Source organism: Hakea prostrata, chromosome 3 (genome assembly GCF_041222555.1).
Source record: "Hakea prostrata isolate BN-2017 chromosome 3, UWA_Hpros_2, whole genome shotgun sequence".
Lineage (NCBI taxonomy): Eukaryota > Viridiplantae > Streptophyta > Magnoliopsida > Proteales > Proteaceae > Hakea > Hakea prostrata.
The window spans coordinates 16,359,878-16,382,615 of NC_142602.1; the positions used below are offsets into that span (position 1 = coordinate 16,359,878).

General features: G+C 38.0%; 1 protein-coding gene and 1 pseudogene across 2 annotated transcripts; one reads left to right on the forward strand and one right to left on the reverse strand.

Moving 5' to 3' along the window:
* The first annotated feature begins 3,850 nt into the window (after positions 1–3,850).
* Positions 3,851–8,813, forward strand: LOC149021199 (nitrate reductase [NADH]-like). The gene is made up of 4 exons (XM_089149468.1): positions 3,851–4,982; positions 5,102–5,242; positions 6,299–6,531; positions 7,234–8,813. The coding sequence occupies exons 1-4, from the start codon at positions 4,001–4,003 to the stop codon at positions 8,515–8,517; spliced, it is 2,640 nt and encodes an 879-aa protein (XP_089005594.1). The 5' UTR covers positions 3,851–4,000; the 3' UTR covers positions 8,518–8,813.
* Positions 8,814–10,397: 1,584 nt separating this feature from the next.
* On the reverse strand, positions 10,398–21,734 carry LOC149021200 (uncharacterized; annotated as a pseudogene). The gene is made up of 3 exons (XR_016172296.1): positions 21,214–21,734; positions 18,804–18,854; positions 10,398–12,516 (listed from the first exon to the last, which is right to left on the reverse strand). The product of XR_016172296.1 is annotated as an uncharacterized LOC149021200 (transcript).
* Between the last annotated feature and the right edge of the window lie 1,004 nt (positions 21,735–22,738).

Here is a 22,738-nt window from a genome sequence, read left to right on the forward strand (position 1 = left end):
GGTTTTAAAGTCTAAATCCTCTACCTTTCGGGTAGAGATGTATAGTCCTCTCACACTTCTTTACTGTATATTAGGATATAATTCACCTCTAAATGATGATAAAACAAATTAGATATGAGTCCTTTAATAGGCTTGTTGGAACAAACACCATGAAATAACACATCAAAAAATAAACAAAAAAGAAAACTCAGAGAGATTTAACGTGGTTCACACACCGATGTGGTATGTTACGTTCGCAGATAAAGAAAAAGAGTTTTTCCACTATATAGAAGAAAAACAAAAGGAGATCTCACAATCAAGAACGATATTACAATAACTTTCACCCGAAACCCTAACCGAAAATCTCAAATCTCTCAATATTGTAATAGGCAAACATAAGATACCTATATATATATATATTCTAATTGTGTAAACGGGTCGATCCATCGGGTCGAGTTGATTGTACTACGGGGGCTCTGCCCTTGCACCTCTTACACAGATCTAGATCAGTGGTGAGCTCTAGGTCATTCAGATCACTTATCAAAATATATCGATGTAGGTCAATCTTCCAAATTAGGTATAAGAATTTGGATCAAAACATAATAGGGCCCTACGGAGGTCCAAAAATCCATTTGAATTTATGGTGAAGGTTGAGGGGAATATAAACCATTATCCTTACTGATAAAAAAGAAAATCCAAACTTGATAAAGTGAACCATAAATTAGCCATACACATGAAACACGTGATAGAAAAACCTTGAGGGAAGCACTATAAAAATATTCTTACTCAACATTGAGTCCGGATCAGCTACCCGTCGGTGGAGCACAGAGTGCTCCCCAACGGCTTTACCACCATGAATTCTGGGTGATGGGATATTTTCTTTATTTTTTACCTGTGAGTCCCACAGGATTTGTGATCCGGATTCCTCAAGATTTTGCCCGGTGGGTGACTCCCTGAGTCTGGAAATCTCCCGAGGGTTTGTACACTTGGCAGTGTTGTACTTGATAATCTTCCGAGGAGTTGTCCACTTGGCTGTGTTGTACTTGATTTTTTCCAACATAGATGACCTCCATGTCAGAGAGAGAGAGAGAGAGCTGTGAATTTGTGAAGTGATGACCACAACAACTGATGGGGGCAAGAAGTGGGGTGTGTGTGTGGGTGGATGGATGGGTGGGTGGGTGGGGGCAATGTTGGTAAGGTGGCTTTTGGTGAGCGATGGAGTCACCTTGGGTTTCTGGCACTGCTACTGGTATTCACTTCCCATGGTACCTTCATATTCCTTCTTCTCCACTTGCCCTTTCAAATCTAAATGGCCATTCAACCCTTCGAGGCGCCACTTCTCACAACACCTCTTCGATCCCCACCTTGACCTTCTCTCTCTCTTCTCTCTCTCTCCTCTCTCTCTCTCTCTCTCTCTCTCAGACAGACAAGCAAACACTCTCCCCCACTTTAAAATAAACCTGACTTCCTTAATCAACTTAATTAACACTCTTAATTAAAGGAATATTCTTCATTTAAATAGGTATCTTACAAAAAGAACAATTAAATTAAACAAAGAATAGATAGTGTTTTACACTCATTGGCTTCCTTACTTTTGATTCCCCAACATGGCCTGGGGTTTGCTTTTTAGGTAACCTCCTGGCATTTCATTTTCATATATATATTTTTGTTTTTCTTATGAATATAATACAACATCTTATTCTATTAATGCCAAACTATTTATAAATTGATTTGTGACATCGGGCACCTAAGAATTTTGCCAAGTTGAATTAGTTTGACCCAGCAAATCTAGGGGTGTTCGCTTACGGAACCCAATCTATGTGCTTCGCCAAAGCATGGTTTCAATGCAAGTTGCAAGCAATATTAATATCGTATCAATTAATGCATAATTCAAATAACGGGTAATAAAGTTAAAATTATGTATTTCAATATATTAACCTTAAGTAGTTTGCTTAATTGACAAAGATCAATATCTCATAATATCAAGTCAAGAGTTTGAATTATCCTAAACCCAAACTAGGGGGTTCTTTTGGTAATTCCACCCAATGTTTGTAACTAACAAATGTAATGCCACAGCCCTAAGTGGGTTATTTATTAAATAATTTATATTGCATAATATTTTACCTACAAGAATCTAAAGCTATATCTTAGTTGGTGGACATCACCTGCATGAATCTCTACATATAAAAGTTTTAATAATGCTTAAATGTTATCCTCAACAACAATAGACCAAACTTTATACTTAAATAATTATTCCATTACTTTGGGAAAGGAGATTGTTTTCATCAACTTCATTAAACACTTTCTAATCTAATCTCTCATGCTTTCGTTTGAAACCATTTGAGTATCGATCTCCTACGGTTCTACCTTTATGGAGAATTTTTTTTTAACTCACATTTAGATTCATGATGTATGTTTAATTTAAAAATAATTTTTTATTTTTTCTATTCTGAGGGAGAGAAAATATTAGAAACATGCATGAATCTAACCATTAATGATGACTTTGAATTTGTATCTACATGGAAAGAAAATTTTTTAATTCATCTTAACACGTTTTTAAATCTTCTTTCGAATTATCAAAAAGAAGATTGAATACGTATCATGAATCTATTCATGTAGATTGAAAAATTTTCACTACATAAAAAAAATAACAGTAATTTATTTGAAATAATGATCTAGATAGAAAGGGGGGAAAAATGACACCATTCTGTGCTGGTACTCCAAGTTTGGAACTAGTCCACCTCTTTATAATGGAAGGTGACAATTGACAACCACAAAGAATTTTCTTGTTATTTCTTTAAAAAAGAATGTTTGGCAAGAAGTTGTTATAGATTTTTGAGAGATGTAACTGATTCACATTCCTAAAATCAATTTTTAAAATTAGGGAAAATTAAAAAATCATTCCAATTTAATCCTTAAAATTACATCCAAGGCCAAGAGGTATTCTTTTAACCATCTTTTCTGCCATTTTTGGAAATGCTTTATCTTTTAGCTAGATTGTGATAACAAACAGTTTGGCAGCAAGACTTGATCAAGTACAACTTAACAAATTAGATTTTGTAGCATCCATTAGTTGTACCAATTGATCAATTTTATTTGGTCCCACAACTTCTAAAAAAAAAATTATGTCAACATCTTGGCTCATCTATGCACTCTCATACTATAATTTTTGTTTGTTGTTTTGTAAATACCTTTTGTATGGTTCTTAGAGCAAGAAAGAGAGCAAGAAAGGTGGTATTTTCGAGATCTAATGACTTTGACTTTCTCTTCTTGCAATTACAGAAATTAAATTATAAAAATATCATGTATTGTGAGTTACAAACTGCATCGAAAATACTAACAAAAAAAAAAAGACCCCACACCATAGAAGGGGAAGAGCCCAAAAGGTTGACTACGTTAATGCACACCGGCTTAAATGTTTTGAGTCCGAATTCTTTACCTGTCACGATAGGCAATTCTTTACCTGTCACGATAGGCCATTCTCTGCCCCACATTAGGTGTGGAGTCTACTATGAAGCCGACTTTTAATTTAGAGAAATGATTTTTCTTCTTGTAATTAATATATGATGAAGAAGTGTAAAGAAACCTTTATCCATATGGGTAGAGAAACCGGTTTCGGTTTGAGTCCGGACCTCTATTCTGCATTTGGCGGCGGCTCTGGTTATATTTTATGAATTTTTTTAAAAAATGTACGTGGCACCAAAACGGCCGTTGGATGTGCATCGGGGCTTCCTGCTACGACCACAGGAAGTCCAGTCCTCTCTCTCCTTACTTTCAAACATCACTCCTCAAACGTAGGTCCCACACTCTCCTTCTGACACGTTTCCCTATAAATAGATTCTCCCTTAACAGGAAAGTGAGTGTCTCTCACACCTCAGAAGGAATGAAGGAAGGAAAGAGAGAATAGCAGAAGCAGAGGAAGAAGAAGAAGAAAACTCTCCTTTCCTTCACCTTCACCGTCACCGTCACCTTCACCTTCACCTTCTTGTGTAGCTCTGCGTGTGTGTGTTTAGTCTCAAACATGGCCGCCTCAGTCGATAACCGGCAGTACGGCCTCGTCGATCCCAGCCGAAGCGCCGTCGTGCACGGCTACCGTAGCTCCCCCAACACCCGCTCCTACACCGACCATGTTTTCCCAAAAAAGCTGGTTCAGATGGACGACTCGTCCAGTGAAGATGAAAGCGAATATGATTGGTCGAATCATGTTGCTGCCAAAGAGGAGTCACTTGAACCGTCGATCCTCGATTCTCGTGATCAAGCAACTGCCGACAACTGGATCGAGCGAAACCCGTCATTGATTCGACTCACAGGGAAGCACCCATTTAACTGTGAACCGCCCTTGACTCAGTTGATGCATCATGGCTTCATCACACCAGTGCCACTCCACTACGTTCGCAACCACGGAGCAGTTCCAATGGCAACATGGGAAGAATGGACCGTGGAAGTAACCGGTCTGGTCAAACGACCAACCCGGTTCATCATGGACCAACTCGTCAAGGATTTCCCAAGCAGAGAATTTCCGGTCACCCTTGTCTGCGCTGGAAACCGGCGTAAGGAGCAGAACATGGTGAAGCATAGTATCGGGTTTAACTGGGGCGCAGCTGGAGTTTCTACTACGGTGTGGCGCGGTGTACGATTGAGAGATGTGCTCAAACGCTGCGGCATTTATAGCCGTCGGAAGGGAGCTATGAACGTGTGCTTTGAAGGTGCCGAAGACTTACCTGGTGGTGGTGGTGGGTCCAAGTATGGTACGAGCATCAAGATGGAGTTTGCGATGGATCCATCACGCGATATTATATTAGCTTATATGCAGAATGGAGAGATGTTAACGCCAGACCATGGATTCCCGATACGGATGATCATACCGGGTTTCATCGGAGGTCGAATGGTGAAATGGCTGAAACGTATAATTGTCACCACCAGAGAGTCGGAGAATTATTATCACTACAAGGATAATAGGGTTCTTCCGTCTCACGTAGACGCCGAGCTAGCCAACGCCGAAGGTGCTGTGCGCACCACTGCATCTTTCCTGAGCTTTCAATTTTTCAACTCAAAGATTCTGATTCTGGCTTCCTTTTTTTTGCCTTTTTCTAAAAGTTTCTGATTCTTTGACTTGATGCAGCTTGGTGGTACAAACCCGAGTACATCATCAACGAGTTAAACGTTAACTCGGTGATAACAACACCGTGTCATGAGGAAATGTTGCCGATTAACTCGTCGACAACTCAGACTTCTTATACCATGAAGGGCTATGCATATTCTGGTTAGTTCAGCTCTTCATTTTTCCCACCATAGGGTTACATGAAAACCCAAATGAAAAATCGCAAAATTCTTTTTTCCTTTTCTTTGAAGAAATTAATATTAGAAGAAAATTTTCCCCTTGAACAAAACACGTATATATAAAAGAAAAATGATTATATTGATTGAATTAAATGTCTTAAAAATCAAATTTATACATAAATTGATCTGAATTATATTGTGGTTTTTTTTTTCTTTTTTAAATAATAATCTGTATCGTGGTGGTTGCCACTGGGATATCCTTAAGTCTATGCAAAGCTGGAGGACATGAACATGTGAAGAATTGTCATCTCATACATGCTGGACCATCGAATATGTGGCCCTTTTTTCAGTTTGTTTGTATGTGTTGTAAATTTCTTTTTCTTTTTTGTTTTTTAATTTTTAATAATTATTTTAAAATTAAAAATATTCAAAGCCTGTTGTTTAGAATTCAAACTTCAAGAACATTTTTCATGCAAAGAGGGGCTTAAGAAAGAAAAAGAGACCATGTCCACTGCTGTCAAAGATTAATAAAATAAAAATTATTTTTCTTACTTGTACTTTTAATTAAAGGTACTTTTTTTTTCTCCTTCAATACATTGACTTTAAATAACTAATAAAAATAAGAAAAGAAAATTATGTTTAAGACAAAAAAAATTGTCAAAAGATTCTAGTTTTATGTATAAATTATCTTTATTAAAAAAATCAAACAATTAGAGTTTTCTTATATATTCTCTTGAATGGCTAATAAGGACGAAACATCTTCCTAAAAAGAAACAATTTCTTGAAACAAAACATTTCCGCTATTGTTAGGTCCGCCATGTTTGGAAGTGTTTTCTTTATTCTTTTTTTTCTTTCTTTGTTCTGTTTTTTCTATTGAGATGGAAGAATTTTATATGATAGTGTTATTATTGCTGACATTCACAACTGTCTTTGTCTTTATCTTCTTTGAATAATTGTTATATCTTTTGTGAAGGAAAGAGATGGAAAAAATAATCACGACTCTTAATAAATAATTAATCATGTATTTTTTTTTTTCAAGGTGGAGGGAGAAAAATAACACGTGTCGAGCTGACAATGGACGAGGGGGAATCGTGGATGGTCTGTAATCTTGACATTCAAGAAAAACCTAATAAATATGGAAAGTATTGGTGCTGGTGCTTCTGGTCCCTTGAAATAGAGGTGGTGGACCTAATTGGTGTCAAAGAGATTGCTGTTAGGGCTTGGGATGAGTCACTTAACACTCAACCTCATAAGCTTAACTGGAATGTTATGGTAAGTAACCCTACCACCCCCTGCTCCCCCACCCCAAAAAAAAAATCACTCCGGTTGTTGGATGAATGCCATGTGGATTAGTTAAATCTTTACACCGTTGGATCTCCTGTATACATAAAATTACAACTTAAAAGTCTGACGTTGTAGATTTAAGGATTTTAAGTTGTGATTTCATGTATATGGGATAAAGATAGTCTATGTGACTATCATCTAACGGTCAGAACAACGAAAAGAACAGAAAGAAATGATTCACATCCTTTCTAGCCACAAAAGCATTAGTCATCCATCAATCTCTTAAGAAGAGGGTCCATCACAAAAACAAGTTTTCCAAAGACAAGTAGCTGATTAAGAGAAAATGCGATAATACTTTCACCTTGTTTTTACGAAACATGCTCCATGGTTGGATCCATCAATATCATGTGGTAAACTCTTTTTAAAGAAGTGATAGGACGATTGATGCTCTCTTGTGGCTAAAAGAGAGATGAATCCAAGGTCATGAGTCCAGGAAACTCTAGAAGCCAATCAATCAACTTGTCTCTTCTTGCAACAAAAACAAGTTTCATGTTAACATCAAACATAACTACGTTGATGTGAACTGTCTTGGGATTTATGGGTTTGGAAACTAGTAGAGCTAAGTCAACCTCATTTAAACCCATAATACCTAATTCTGGTTTTAGTCTAATTCATATCTCATTCGTGTAGGGAATGATGAACAACTGCTGGTTCAGAGTGAAGATGAACGTTTGCAAGCCACAAAAGGGTGAGATTGGTATCATGTTTGAGCACCCGACCCAACCGGCAAACCAGCCGGGTGGGTGGATGACCCGACAAAAGCAACCCGAGACGTCTGAGAGCACTACAACTACTACTGCAACGAAGAAGAGCATATCCTCCCCTTCGAGTGGAATATCCATGTCCGAGGTGAATAAACATAACTCGGCCGAGTCAGCTTGGATCGTCGTGCATGGCCAAGTTTATGACTGCACTCGGTTCTTGAACGACCACCCTGGTGGTTCGGATAGTATTCTTATCAATGCAGGCACCGATTGCACTGAAGAGTTTGATGCAATCCACTCTGAGAGAGGAAAGAAAATGCTCGAAGATTATCGGATCGGAGAACTCGTTACCACCACCACTGGGTTGACTAACTCAGCTCCTCGTGTTTCTACCAGTGAGACGGTTACACCGAAGAAGAACGTTGCTCTGATACCAGGAGAAAAGATCAAATGCAAGATGATTTCCAAGACTCATCTTTCTCATGACACTCGTCTCTTTCGATTTGCATTGCCATCGGAAGAACAAGTTCTTGGGTTGCCAGTAGGGAAGCACATTTACGTTTGTGCTACCATAGATGACAAGTTATGCATGCGTGCTTATACTCCGTCTAGCTCTGTTGATGAAGTTGGATATTTTGATCTTGTTATCAAGGTCTACTTCAAGGGTGTAAACCCTAAATTCCCCAATGGAGGTTTGATGTCACAGTTCTTGGATAATATTCCCTTGGGTGCTACAGTAGACATCAAAGGTCCATTGGGACACATAGAGTATACTGGTCAAGGAAACTTCATGGTTCATGGGAAGAACAAGTCTGCAAAGAAGCTAGCTATGATTGCTGGAGGAACAGGAATCACTCCTATCTATCAGGTTATCCAAGCAATCTTGAAGGATCCAAAGGATGAAACAGAGATGTATCTGGTTTATGCAAATCGAACAGAAGATGATATATTGTTGAGAGATGAATTGGATTCATGGGCTGAGAAGCATGAGAGGTTGAAGGTGTGGTATGTGGTGGGGAAGTCAATAAGAGATGGATGGAAATACAGTGTAGGGATTGTTTCGGAAAGTATTCTCAGAGAACATCTACCAGAAGGATCAAGTGACGCGTTGGCTTTAGCATGTGGGCCACCACCTATGATTCAGTTTGCAGTGACTCCTAACTTGGAGAAGATGAACTATGATGTTAAGAACTCTCTGCTTGTGTTTTGAAGTGATGAAGGTGGCTAGCATTCTAGAATTGTTGTAAATACCACTAGTGGTTCACATGATCTATTCCACTTGTAGGCTTTTTATTTTGGTGAGAACTGAGAAGGTGAAGAATGAAAAGATCTCTAGTTTAGGTTATTTTAGGGTTGGAGAGGGGGTGTGCAGTTAAAAAAAAAAAAAAGTTAAGTTTGAGGTGGGTATAAAGAGTATTTTGTAATACAAGTCAATAGAAGTGAGAAAGTATTTACCTATTCTTGGAATGGTAATAAAACGAAGTTCATTGCACCATTTGGTCAGCAGGTGGTTGTGTGCTTTGTGCAATGCATGTATGTTATCTTCTTGGTTGAGTTGGGTATAGTAGATATACAATTGTGTTCCCTTTATACTATTCTATCATACATTTACAAAGGAAGATCTATCTCTGGTCCACCTTGTCAATGCTCAGAGCTGGCTTTAAAAACCTTCAAAATATGTACAGAAAGGATGTGAAGATAGCACAATCCTAATATCAGTTGACTGTCTATACAACTAGTTGAGCAAACCATGCAAATCTCAATGGCAATATTTACTTATCCTTGCAAATAAAATCCAAAGGGAAGAGAGAAGATCGTAAGCTACTTTTTGGTAATCTTTATTGAGCTGGCTATATACTAATGTTACTACCGAAGTGGTCTGATATACAAAGAATGTAATTACTAGTAGGAGAAATCCAAAGCCAACGGCGGAAACCATGAAAGCAAGCATAAGAAAATGGTTGGTTGGATGAGTTTTTTTGGTGAGCCATCATTCCATATTTTAATTATAAATTCTCCAATCAGCACTGATTTTCTTTTCTTGCCATGTAATAATATGTCAAAACCATGTCAGCAAACTAGTGAGACAGTGCCACGTGTAGGGAGGACTGAGTCACCATTCTCTAAACCGGCTCAGTGGACTCACTGGTTCGATCCCGTGAACCCTATATCTCAATGGCCTTTCTATCCATGGTAAGGATGTCAATCCAACACCTCTGATAAGAGCAGCCAATTGTGTCACCTAACAAGAAACCTTGAAGGCACAGGATGTTGTGGAACATGTATATAAGTATAATGACTGAATTGAAGAACATGAAGAAGAAAAAAAAAGAGATTTTGGAAATATTTCCTCCTGCAAGAACAAAGAGCAGAGAGAAAATAGTGAAGAAAATCAGTTTTGTCTTAATATAGGTTTAAATTGTGATCGTTGAATAACTTAAAAAAAAAAAAAAAAAAAAAAAAAAAAAAAAAGAAGAAGAAGAAGAAGTTGACACGTGTGATGTATCTGGTGAGGACTCCTTAAGTCTACTAGATTGAGATATCTTTGATGATTTTGCTTGGAGTCAAAGGCCAAATGTATTTTGGAGTCTAGAGTAACTCTAGGCGGTTGAGTGAAATGTTCATTCAACGGTTTAGATTTGCTCTGAAGCCAAAATGCATATGAACGTGTTGATGAGTCTGGTTCAGACTTCAGAGTTAGTGGTTCGGGCTTCTACTAGGCTAGATGAACCGGCCTAGCTAGGAAGGTGGTTTTAAAGCAGCAAGAGACACCCTTATAATCCACATATGTACCAACCACATTCATTTCTACTTCTAATTCTTTAACGCTGGCGGTAGAGATTAGAAGCCCATGCCCCAGAGTGTCTTAAGAGAGACTTGACCCAACTTCTAAGCCCTCTCTACTCACTTCCTCATCATTGCAACCAGATAAAACATGAATCTTTGCAGAGATGGCAGACAATGGCCACTTCTTAGAAGCAAACCAAATCGATGAGACCATGCTTCTCTAGAGTCTACACAGGCCCAACAAAACAGAAATACGAGTAGAGAGGGATTCTAAGGCATAGGCATGCAAGAGAATGTATCATCAATACTTTGCAACCCACGATCTGGAGCCAAGCAATCACCGTTCAAGAACCCTACCAGATCTTGACTTTCCTCCAAGGAGACAAACTGAGTCTTCCACAGGAGGAAATTATCAACAGTTAGACGAATCGTCACAAAATTGTAAACATTCAAGTTACTTGGATAGGGAAATGAAACTGGAATAGCAGAAATTGGAAGAGTTCCCGTCGAAGAAAGTGACGCCATGAATGCAAGAAAGGAAAGAAAACAGAGGAGAAAAATACTCTGAACAGAAAAGACTGCTGAGAAGTCAGTGGCTTTGATACCATATGAGAATACAAAATACTCTTTCTTTCCTTAACTTCAATACAAGATATACAAGAGTATTTATAAAAAAATACATTGAGAACACGTGGTCATAGTTCTCTTATAGAATACTAACAAACAGGGAGGAAGGAAGAACTCAAAAGAAGGAAGAACTCAAAACACTTCTAACACAAAGGAAGAACACATTTTTTCCTGCCTCCTCTGATATGGCAGATATGAAACAATAGGGTGGATTGTTGCTTAGACCATCAATTGAACTAAATTTGTGCTTTTTAGCTACACTAAAAAGGTTTTCTATAAAATTATTGAAAGAAAAAATATAAAAAAAGCGAGAATCATGACGACCATATGGGAACTTTAAGACTACACAGAACTGGGTTTAATTCTATCACAGCCCAAACGGTTGTACCTGTACAGAGAAGATTCCATAAGATCATAATTCATATCTAACCACTACAAAGAAAAATGTGAAAACAGTTTTAAGAACAGAGCCACCTTTGAGAATTTCCTAATTTTCACATAAACTGAAGATACAACCAGCGAGAATGATGAATACTTTTTTTTTCCCTCATCTTTTCTTTCCCTTTCACCTGAACCTCATTTGAACAGCAATATTGTAACATGACATTCCACAAATAAATGAGTCAACCATGCACCGATGAACAGGGGGACAAGACAGACCGATGCTTGATTTCTAACTAAGTAACCCTACACAATTCCCATCCCCCAACTAGTTCTTTCAGGTCACATTGTCCCCGTTCTCTGGCGACTTCTACGACTTAGCCTCCTATGTGACCTCCCCAGCTCCACCACTCCGCCTCTGTGGTGGCCAACAGGGGAACCATGATCATCATCGTCATCTCTAGCACTTGCTGCACCACCAGTTGCTGCAACACGAGAGATTCCACGACGAACATTTTCCTCCAATGCACGGTGCCGTTCCAATCTCCTCAGGCGTGTGTTTAGGTTGACACCAACCCCCACGCTGCGATGGAACATAACAAATAAATTAAGAAAATTCTCCCCTAAATCCACATCATACCCACCATCGTCGTCCTCATCCTCATAATCATCATCCCCCTCATTATCTGTACCAAAGCTACGTGGACGTCCCTCTATAACATAGTCCCCAAGGACCAATGCCCCTGGCATGGATGACCTTATCGTGCTCATCACATCGTCATGCTCTCTCTCATGCTCAAGCCGTCTCCACTTCTGTTCAAGCACAGGGTCCACCTCACGAGGTCGCGCAGACGGATGCTCTGCCTTCACATGCTTCCTGAGCTCCTTGTAATTTCCAACGAAGGAGCAGTCATCCTGCATGCAGCTTCTCTTCTTCTGATTCAAATATTCACGTGCAGGTTCCACCACCGTCCATCCTTTCACTTGTCCTCGGCAAAGTGGGCATGCTAAGTCCATTACTTCACATTTCTCATTAGGATCATCTCCCAACTCATGCAATGGTTGAACCGAAGGAGGTGATATTACTTTGGTGTATGCTTTCTTGAACTGGTCAAGGCAGTTGGAATAGCGATAGCTGGTCCCACACATATAAGGGACGGCATCCTTTGTCATGCGAGGAGCAGAGGAGGAGAACAGCACTATGAGGGTATTCCATGCACACTGAACAGTTAGCATCTTCCCAGTCTTTTTTCTCCAAAGCATTGGAACATCTCTTCTGGTGTGATTCCTTCTTTGAAATCATCCTACGGTAAGATGGTAATGGATATGGAGTTGACCTATACTTGGGCACTCCAAGTCTGCGTCTGCCCCTGCTACCTCTCGCCATTTCCAAGCAAAAAGCTGAAATTTCACTCTGGGAACACAAGAAGTCAGAAACAGCAGAAACTTTTAAAAATAAACAACGCAGGAAAATGAATGAAAAAGGAGGTTTTCAAACCAAATGTAGAAATAGCTAGATACGTGCATGTAGGACATTTTCCACAAATTTCACTTTCATAGTTCTATTCTCTAGTCAAATAAAACTATTCAATCCAAGCTACGAAGCCAAAGGCTATGTTTGGAAGGCAAGAAATGGATAGAACAAAAAAAAGAATGGAAACCTGATACAACAAATATATGATACAGGTAATGCAAAATATTATTCTCACAGTGATAATGATATTGTTTGGCTAAGAAATTCTCTTTTCTATTGGCAGAAACCCATGTATGTTCATGAATGTTACCAGTACCATAGGCATCACTTTGCGTGATTAAAATAACAAAAAAAAAAAGAAACATAAAATGGATGGCTCAGATTTCTCTTGTGAGTTTTAGAAGCATCACCCTCCATTGTTACATGGATGATTAGCATAGAAATGGTGAGGTGCTTATGTGTCTTTCTGCAAAAAAATTCCAAATACTTCTTCCGTCTGACACTCCAAACTATCCTTAACAAAAAGTATTAGATTACATAAGAATAGCATAAAGATACATTTTTTACTTCATAACACAACAAACACCAGGTTTGCAATAAGTCCATGAGAGTGCCTCAGCCCCCCATTAAAACAAAACAAAACAAAAAAATCTGTACTCAAGAGCTGAAACTCAATATGCTGTATTCAAGAAGACTTAGATACTTTAAAGATTCAAGTACTACAGCTGAAAAGAAAATTACTTACTCAGTTGCAACACCCTATTTATGTATCATACATTTCTTCAGACTAATGTTTTAAAAAAACTTCTTCAGACAATTGTATCCCTGTAAAAGAATCTGATAGTAGTAGTACTCACATGTGCATCCACTCAAGGGCTGAAGTAGCTGGCAATAATCCAATAAATTATTAACCATGCCAACAACCCTGATAGATGAACCTCCACATGAAAGGGCCTAAATTCATAATACACAATAGGGACTTAAAATTTTACTAGTAGGTAATTTAACAAGGTTTGGCAATTCATCAAGATTCTACATATCAAGACAACTACATGATTTGAGGTAGGGCTGCAACAGGATTTGATTCGGCCAGGCTTTTTAAAACCCTGAAATTGAACCTGAATACCATAGCTTGACCATGACCTTGGCCCTAATCCTAGTCCTAACCACAAAACAGTAAAACAATCCATAATTTCATATTGATGCCACATGTTAACCAAAAATATCTTGTAGGCTGGTATGGCTAGGCGAGGACAGGCCAGGTCAAACACTCAACCCTGACCTGCCCTCAAGGCCAGACTCTTGAGCTCAGACCATGTTCAGGTCCACGGTAATTTTGGTCCATCAGGGCCAAACTAGTGCCCCTACTTGGGGCCTTCATCGATTTTTTTAGGTGGCATGAATCAATGGCAAACACAGTAGAACAGCAATAAAAATACAACTACTAATAAACCAGAATAAGCAAGGGAACAAAGTCAAGGATAAGTATCAAAAAGTCTGCACATGCCCTTGTGCACTCAGGGACCACATTAACAATAGCTTTCAAAGAAATTACAAAAATTAATTGCCAGGAAAAACTATTAATACAGTACGTAGAAACACAAATCAAGTTTGAATTCTGTTGGTGGGATCATCAGAGAATAATTCTATATACTTTTTAACACAGGAAGGTTTGAACTGCTGTTGCTGGTGGAAGCTTACATTCTCAAAAGTTCCAATTCAGATGGTTATGCTTTGACACAGCAGAGAAAGCTACAAATTTGTAAAAGTTCTTAAATGCATACCAGATTAACAGTTGAAGAACATCTTTTTTCTTTATTGGTAATCAGAAACATTTTCAAATACAATACCTATTCAACAGGTTCATTAATCAATGCATGAATCTGAAGTCATCAAATGCCAATGATTACGAGGGGTTCAGCACAAAATTCAAGCATCTGGAATCCTAAACTATCTTTTCGGCAAATAGCACAAAGATGCATCCACAATCTAAAACCACTGGAAAATAATTATCTTTGTTGAAGATGCTGAAGGTCTGTACAAACCATTCTTTTAGGTATAACACAGAAATGTGAACCAAGAAAAAAATAGCACCCCTTCTCTCCTCACTCTGCTTCACAAACAGTACAACTGATACTGTACCATCCTAAAGAAACCCCATATCTCCTTGGTAGCATTGTCACGCTATCAGAAAATGGTATGCATCGAATTCTTCAGTAGAGTTTTAAACCTTGCAACACAACATCTAGTGCTTGGCTATGACTAGGAAACATCAAGATATCCTAGCTAGCTGTGACTAAATGACAGACTTGATTATATATGCATAAGCATAATGGAGCCCATGAAAATCAACCACATTGTTCGAAAGTAACACGCTGATGTGAGTTTGGCATTTATATTCACTGTTGTGTTTGCTAACTCATAAAGGAAACAGGAAATCAACCCAGACAAATTTAGTATCAAAAGCAGTAAGATATCTTTGAAATACATGTGAAACCAAAAGCTGCCACTCAATTACAGTTATCACCACATAACCAAGCATCCCAATATCAGGCATGGCACAAAAAGCAAATTGTTCAAAAAAAAAAAAAAAAGAGAGGCAAATTTCAAAATAAAATAAGAAAGGAAGAGGAAAAGGTTAAGTGCAAAGACGGACACAAACTCCTCACCTAACTTACCTAATCATGTCCAGGGCAACTTCATTCCTTAAAACAGCCAAAAGGATGCAATGGCTATAAATATAACTCCAGAACCATGTCCTTGTCATTCCAAGCACAATAACAAGTGTCCTGCTGGACATCATACCTCACCGTCCTTGTCACTATAAACCACTCCAAGACCCACCAAAAGAAAAACCACTCCAAAGTCCAAATGGGTAGTATTTTCACCAGAAAGATAACAGTGGTGAAATAAGGGCCTGTTTGGTTACATGAATCCAGAAATTTCAAATCTCTGGATTCATAAATGGGAAATTTATACCCATCCCTGGATTCATGAAATCTAGGGATTCACCTTTTTACACTAAAAAGGTGAATCTGTAGATTTATGGGTATGAGGTAAATCCAGAGATTTCACTCCTATAAAAACGATAAACATTTGCGCATTCACAAAATCATTTTGATGGAACTCTCCAAACTACTGATTCAGGTTAAACCAAGCAGTTAATTTTATGAACCATGACTCCATAGATTTGAAATCTCTAGATATTCGAAATCTCCAAACTCAAGTAACCAAACAGGCCATAAAGAAGTTAGAATTGGAAAACAACGAAGAAATAAAGCCAGTACCACAAAATGAAAATTCATATGTAAGGATTTCAAGTATAAGTAAACCCAATGATCAAATCTGACTAAAAGGAAGCAACTGCATTATAAAGGGAAGAAATACAAAATATCAAAGGGGAGGGAAGCAGATGAGAGCTATTTTCTTCAGAGGAAGAATAGAGGAGAAAGAAAAACAGAGAAGACAAAAAATAAAAATTGGTATACCAATCCCAAATGCACGGCTTAACAGCAAGAACTCTAAAAACGCTTATAGACACAGTTCCTCAGTAGGATACCTTACAGATTACCAATGCACCTAAAACACAGCAACCCAACACATCACATGACAGTTCTCAAAGCCAGACAAAAGTAAGACATCAAGGTTGAGATTCCAAAGTTTGACAACATGATCAAATTCGAAATGAATTTCAACTACAAATCCCCACCATAAATTGAGAAGTGTGAGCTCATCAACAGCAAGCTTACTATTTCTGGTTGCTTGTGGTGGCATGACATGCTATGGTTGAGCACCATTAGGCAACTGGGACCTGCAACTAAATGGGAGCAATGAAGCAAATTTTGAATAATATCTTAGACTTAGCTCCTCCCAAGTATAAGAAGTCTCTTTTGCACAAGCTAGTTAGGTCACACTAAGACACTAAAAATAGGGACACCAGCACCATAGAATTTTACAAATCATTCACCAGATGCAGATGAAACTACAACAGGTATTGAGGTATGTTAGTTGGCTGAATACCACTATCGGAGCTTGATAACAATGAGGCTGACCCTTGACATGAGAACTGCAAATGCCAGATGGAAGTAGAGTAGTACCTTGATATTCATCCCCCCCCCCCCCCCCCAAAAAAAAAAAAAAAGAGAGAGAGAGAGAGAAGAGAACAGTCACTTGGTAGATATGCTCAAGAACTCTCCAGCTTATAGACCTACATGCATAACTATTAAAAGGTAAAGTTGAGCCCCGCAAGGTTGAGGAGGTCAAAAGTCTCCTAGAACAACAGGAGGCTAAAGAACATTCTGTGTAGCAATTGTACAAGAAAATCCTTTATGTCTAAAGATTGACCCAGTGAAACCGGACCTCTTATGTCTTAACTATGACTGAGCAGCTGCTGGCAAATCTGAACAACAATGATGAGGATATTCTTGAGCCTCTTCTTCCTGATCCAGATGCCAACAGATGAAATAACTGTGCAAGTCTTGTTTCATCAAACTGTATTTTTGCTTTTCTGCTGGCAATTCTCAATATTTCCCCAATATACTCCATTTCAGAAATTATAAGAAGCTAGTGTACGATCTCTCACAATACCTTTTCTGTCTGTGAGGCAACTAAACCCCCTTAAATGTTAGATCTTACAGTTGCCTACAAAGTGATTTATGGATCCGAACAAATACAATACCCTTGTTCTGTCAATACCTAGGTGCATATCCAGGTTTTAACAAAGTGATTTTTAGATCCGAACAAATACAATACCCTTGTTCTGTCAATACCTAGGTGCATATCCAGGTTTTAAGGGTTTATATTTAAAATTTTTCACAGATATGAGTTGAACTGAGAAGTCTTTCATAGATGCCAATTCTGCACTTCTTTGGGTTACCCATCATTGTAGTTGAGAGGTTGAAGTTTGCTCTTCTGTGGCTTAACCATTATTGTGGTTGAAAGGTTGAAGTGTATTTTCACTTACAATTAAAATGCTATTGTGCACAATTAAATTAAGAGCCCTTCTTGAAATTTGGTTCTATTTTCCCCTACTTCAATTAATTTATCAAAAGCTCCCTCTTTCCAAAGGCTATTTACTGTTCTCTGTTCACCTGTTGACTTACAAGTAAGGTTCTGAATGGTTATATAAATTGTGAAGTTGCCACAACCTTTGTTGTTTGAGACCTTTCATTTGTTAAACATCGAGGTTAGTCCAATAGAAGCCCATAATCAAAGTTACTGAACCTAGGAGTGCATCAAGGTGCCAAGGCACCACCTTGGCAACCTTGCCCTTCTAGCCCTTGGATGCCCAGGTGATGCCTTAAAAACTATCTTTCATTTTTAAATAGATTTTAACCTACCTCAAAGCAAATATTTCAGCACCCAAAAAAAATACAATTCTAGCAAAGATCCAGAAAACTGGTAACTGATTTTGTTAGCAAGCATTTGAGTGGGCCCATGTAATTGAAGGAAATCTATTAGATTGAACATTTTGGGTGGCAGGGAATCCATCTTCCATCAACTCTCAAAGCAAATGGGAAGTAAGAGTCACCTAAGCAGTTCATACGTGAGCAGAATCCTAGAAAGAGAATGAACAAAAGAGAGCCTAACCTCTCACTACTGACCACAACCTATTTCACAGATACGCAACTTCTGCTGTTTAGCATGAACGTAGATCCTCAGATTATTTATCAGTCTAAATGTTACAATTCCACTTTCATTCAATCACCACCACCACAACCTTAACCCAACTAAATGCTGTCAGCCACATCGATCTAAAAGAGGCTGAGATAACAATAAATATAAGAGAAGTACCATCATCCATTCTTCTTGCTTCAATATACATTACAATACCACACAGATCCACTGAGATTGAACATTACATAGCAAGACACTGACCGAAACCCCCAAATTTTAAGCAATTCAACAAAATACAAAGTAGCATATATTCATGACACCTTCTCCAGGAGTGCTGAGCATCAATATAAAGCTGTAGGCATCACTTAAAATTATTGTTGAAACACATTAAGAAGGGGTCTTGAACATGAATGAATATGGCTCAACAGTAAGAAAATGTAACATAAGCAAGAAGACAAGATGATGCTTAATAACTGTCCAAGATAGACCGTCACTGCATATTTGCTACATGAAACATAATGACCACATATCTTTTCTCCCACAGCAAGCCACCACATGTATCTGTATAAAAAAGCGGCGCAGCTCAGACAAGCCACATAAAGACCAATTACCTCAAACTAGATAGTTCTTCTAGGAAATCTTGAATGTGCTTCCTAAACAATCTGAAAAATCAAAAGAAAAATCGATCAGTCCAATCAAAGGATTCAAGATGGCCATGCATTCCAAAAAGTTAACCGAAATAAACAAATTAAAAGAAAATAAAGCAAGATCTTTCCAGGTTCCCGAGAGGGTGGAATGGAACCAGTAAGTAGTTTTGAGAAAGATACACATGTTATCAACAGAGTAATGAACTAAAAACTGTGGTGAAGAAGAACACAGCCTTAATTTAACAGTAATTCGAAAATTAATAAACTTCCAGCAAGTTATCCAACACAGTTGTAAATGTCCATCCCTAGCCTAATTAACTAGGCAAGTGACCAATGCACAGGAATTCTCTACATTGGTTGTCAGACAATCAACCTCACATCAATTACCAGTAACAGCTAGTTTTCAACATACATGCAACATATTACATCAAATGGATGAGGAAAACAATTGGATATGTAAGCAGTTATGCAGAACATACAACTCCCAACTCCCAAGAAGAAATTGAACATTACAGAACTCATGACCTGAAAAACAAACAACTAAATGGTTACAAGTTTCAAGACCTTCTAGAAGCTAAATTTCCTGAACATTAAACCAGGTCACTGAGCAAAGAGAACGCCACATAATACACTTCCTTTGCTCCTTTTCTTGGGTAATAATCCGCAGATCATAGGTTGAAACCAGGAGAATAAGGTAAAATCTAGTGATAAATCAACAAAAACAACAACAGAGAGAACCATCCAGATCCTGATACCGCATTGGTGTCAAAGCAAAGATTCAGCATCCCTTAGATTGTAACAGAATATTTCTTAAAGTATGAGTTCAAAAAATAGCTCAAAAGGCTCCAAGTTGGCAGACTCTCTAAGTACCTGAAAATAGAAGATTCAACTAAAACCCCATAACGTCATTCAAGAAACACAAATACAAACTTCTCACACTGAATTACATTTCATTACAGATGAAAAGAAGAAAATAGGATCTCTCTGAGAGAAATAAATCCACAAGTGCAAAAGCTGATGGAGATAACTTTGCAAGCATACAGGACTTGAGATATCATTGCAAAGTCTCACCCTAGACATTATCCTTAATAATAGGTAGATCCACTTTTATACAATGGAATGACAATCCAAAAAAAAAAAAAAGACAACTCTAAACAGTGAGTCAACAAGCCACTGTCTACAAGATTGTGACAGTGCTAAAAATGGGTTTTCTAAGTGTTCATTGCAAATTCTGAGCATATTTCCCAAAAGAACATCCAAACTATCACCAAAAGCAATCAATCAAGTATGAGCAATGTCGAATGAGGAAAATAGTGTGTGAGATTCAACCACAGCTGAAGATAAACAATCCATAGATGTTATGCAGCACTTCATGATAAAGATCATTTAATTTTGTTTGCTCTAAAAGGAAATTTAGTCCTTCAACCACTACTTCGGCGAAGCAATTGTGTCAGGCAAACAGCAGCATTGAATGATCAACAATGGATTACACAGAAAAGAAGCCCCACATATTTTCTTTATAGTGTACGCCTACACGAATAAGAAAAAATTGGAATTGCCACCAGTAATCTTCTTTGTGCCCATATATTAATAAAAATTATCTAAATCAAGAATTAATGGCTGGTGTCCTCAATCTTAACGACTAGCATTAGGTTTTCATCAGCAGTTCTTATAAAGAGTTCCCTCAGAAACTTGCCACTAAAGAGATTAGACGGGGGAGAGAGAGAGAGAGAGAGAGATCCATAACTTTTGGGAAGTGCACAGAGCAAATCAATACTAGCGCATCTTTAACCATCCACGTAAATTCTAGGAGTGAGTACTTTTGTTTGAAAACAAAACAAAGATTCTACTGGATCTCCAATCCCTACTGTAAGGTTATGGAGAATTTACATGGTTTTGTTGGACATTCAAATGGCCCTGGAATTTCACGTTGAGATCCATGAAAATTTGGAATGACCATTACTTCATTTTTCCAATTCCTCAACACAGTTTCTTGAAACAGCAAGAAAAGATGCAATGATCGAGAATTTCATAACAAATTAACCAATGTATGTCCCTCTTAATATTTAAAGGGTGCGTCCAGGATATTCTTGCATAATGTTAGAGCAGAACACTCAAAATCAAGATGCACATCAAAAGAAAATTCAAGTTTTTTAAAACCAAACACAAGCTAAACCAATGACTTCCAGTAAATGACACCCCGGTTCTTCAATAAACTGCAGCCACTGACCCTCTCAAACACTGAGCCAGATATGAGAAATCCCAAAACAGCAACTCAAGAAGGGCGACACAAACTTCAACCCAAAAAAATTACCAGAATTGTAATTCTTCTGCAACTGAGTTTGAAATTAATTCAGCTAACCAGAAACCTCACCCACCACACAGTCCGAGCCAAATTCAGATCCAAAACAAAGCTATCTACAGGAAACCAAAATGCCCTCAGATTCCGCAAGTACCCGGATAACGTGAATGAAGAAAGCACAGCACCACAAGGAAAGAAAGTTGAAAAAGCAAAATTGCAATACTTAATTAGCAGGAAAGCAAGACGAAGAAGCAACTTAGAAATTAACCCGATGCCCCGGATTCCATGGGGGAAAAAAATAGATAGATAAACTAATAATAAAATGAAAGTCACATGCGAGCTAACTTTTTTCACTTTTTGCTACACACTACTGCCATTTCAGATTAAAAACCGAAAATTTTTCACATTGCCAAAGAAAAATATATAAGAGTCAAGAATAAAGTGGGAAGAAGTCACGAAGACGGGAATCAATCAACCAAACCTAGCAAAAAACCTAGAGCCCATAAAAGAGCGTCAGGTTCATCCTTGAGGTTTCAACGTTGATAGAATTCTTCGAGATTGTTATAAAACCCTAAAGAAGAAATAGGAAGAGAAAAAGCAAGAAAATGAAATTGAAGTACCTGGGTGTTGTTCATCACAGATTGAGCAGCTATGCCGATTGGTTTGGATTTGATAGATTTTTAGAGCGAGAGAAGGAAGGGTTTGAGACTTTGAGGTTCGGAAATTTCGGAGGTGAGGCGAAGGAGGGGAGTTATGGGCGGGAGCGAGTGCCTTCGATCTCTCGTTTTGCTTTGCGTAAAGGTTTCATGGTTACTGTTTGTGGATTAAAATAAAAATAAATAAAGGTCGAGTAATATTAACGCCATTGGTGCAGACGAATTAAGTATTGTAATTCCACGAGGTAGAGCTTACGTGAGGCTGTTAACTACAAGTGGTTCGATTGGTACCGTTTGAGAAACCTAGTTATGATCCAGTGGTTGATATTTGTTGGGTCTGAGATTTACTATTTTATACTCTGTGCTGTTTGTACCGTACCATGTAGTGCAGCGATCGGATCCGGAAACCCAATTTATATTATTTATTCTTATATGATTCATTGGTTGTTACTTGTTACACAAGTGTGGGACCAGTGGACACCAGGAATTTCATTTGGATCAGGTGGACCCACCATGTTCCACCGTTATTTATTCTAATCCGACGGACAAAAATGTTTTAATAAAGTATTCATTCCTCCCAGGTACCTTGGATTTACTTAATTCATATTTCATAACCATCCAAGCATTCCTATCGGACGGTTGATATATTGCCGACGATGACAGTGACAGGTCAAATGGTTGAAGTGCCTCATGATGTACTCGTAGTGAAATATTATGTGTATTTATTTATTTTTATACAAACAAAAAGAGAGAATAATGAAAATATATTATTTTTTTTGAATAAAATAAAATTATATACAAAAGCAAATAATTCTTTTTCAAAGTTAAAATAACTATCAATTCGTTTAGAATTATTTTTTCTTTTTTGAAAGCATAATAGCTAGTAAAAGTGGACCACCATGGCACCATGGGCCACAGAAAAGAGTCAACCAAAGATCTAT

Bases quoted from the DNA above. Each gene is read 5' to 3' on its own strand.
- LOC149021199 (XM_089149468.1), top strand. From the start codon at position 4,001: ATGGCCGCCTCAGTCGATAACCGGCAGTACGGCCTCGTCGATCCCAGC. The intron at 5,243-6,298 runs GTTAGTTCAGCT...TTTTTTTTCAAG, and splicing joins GAAGGGCTATGCATATTCTG to GTGGAGGGAGAAAAATAACA. The intron at 6,532-7,233 runs GTAAGTAACCCT...TCATTCGTGTAG, and splicing joins AGCTTAACTGGAATGTTATG to GGAATGATGAACAACTGCTG.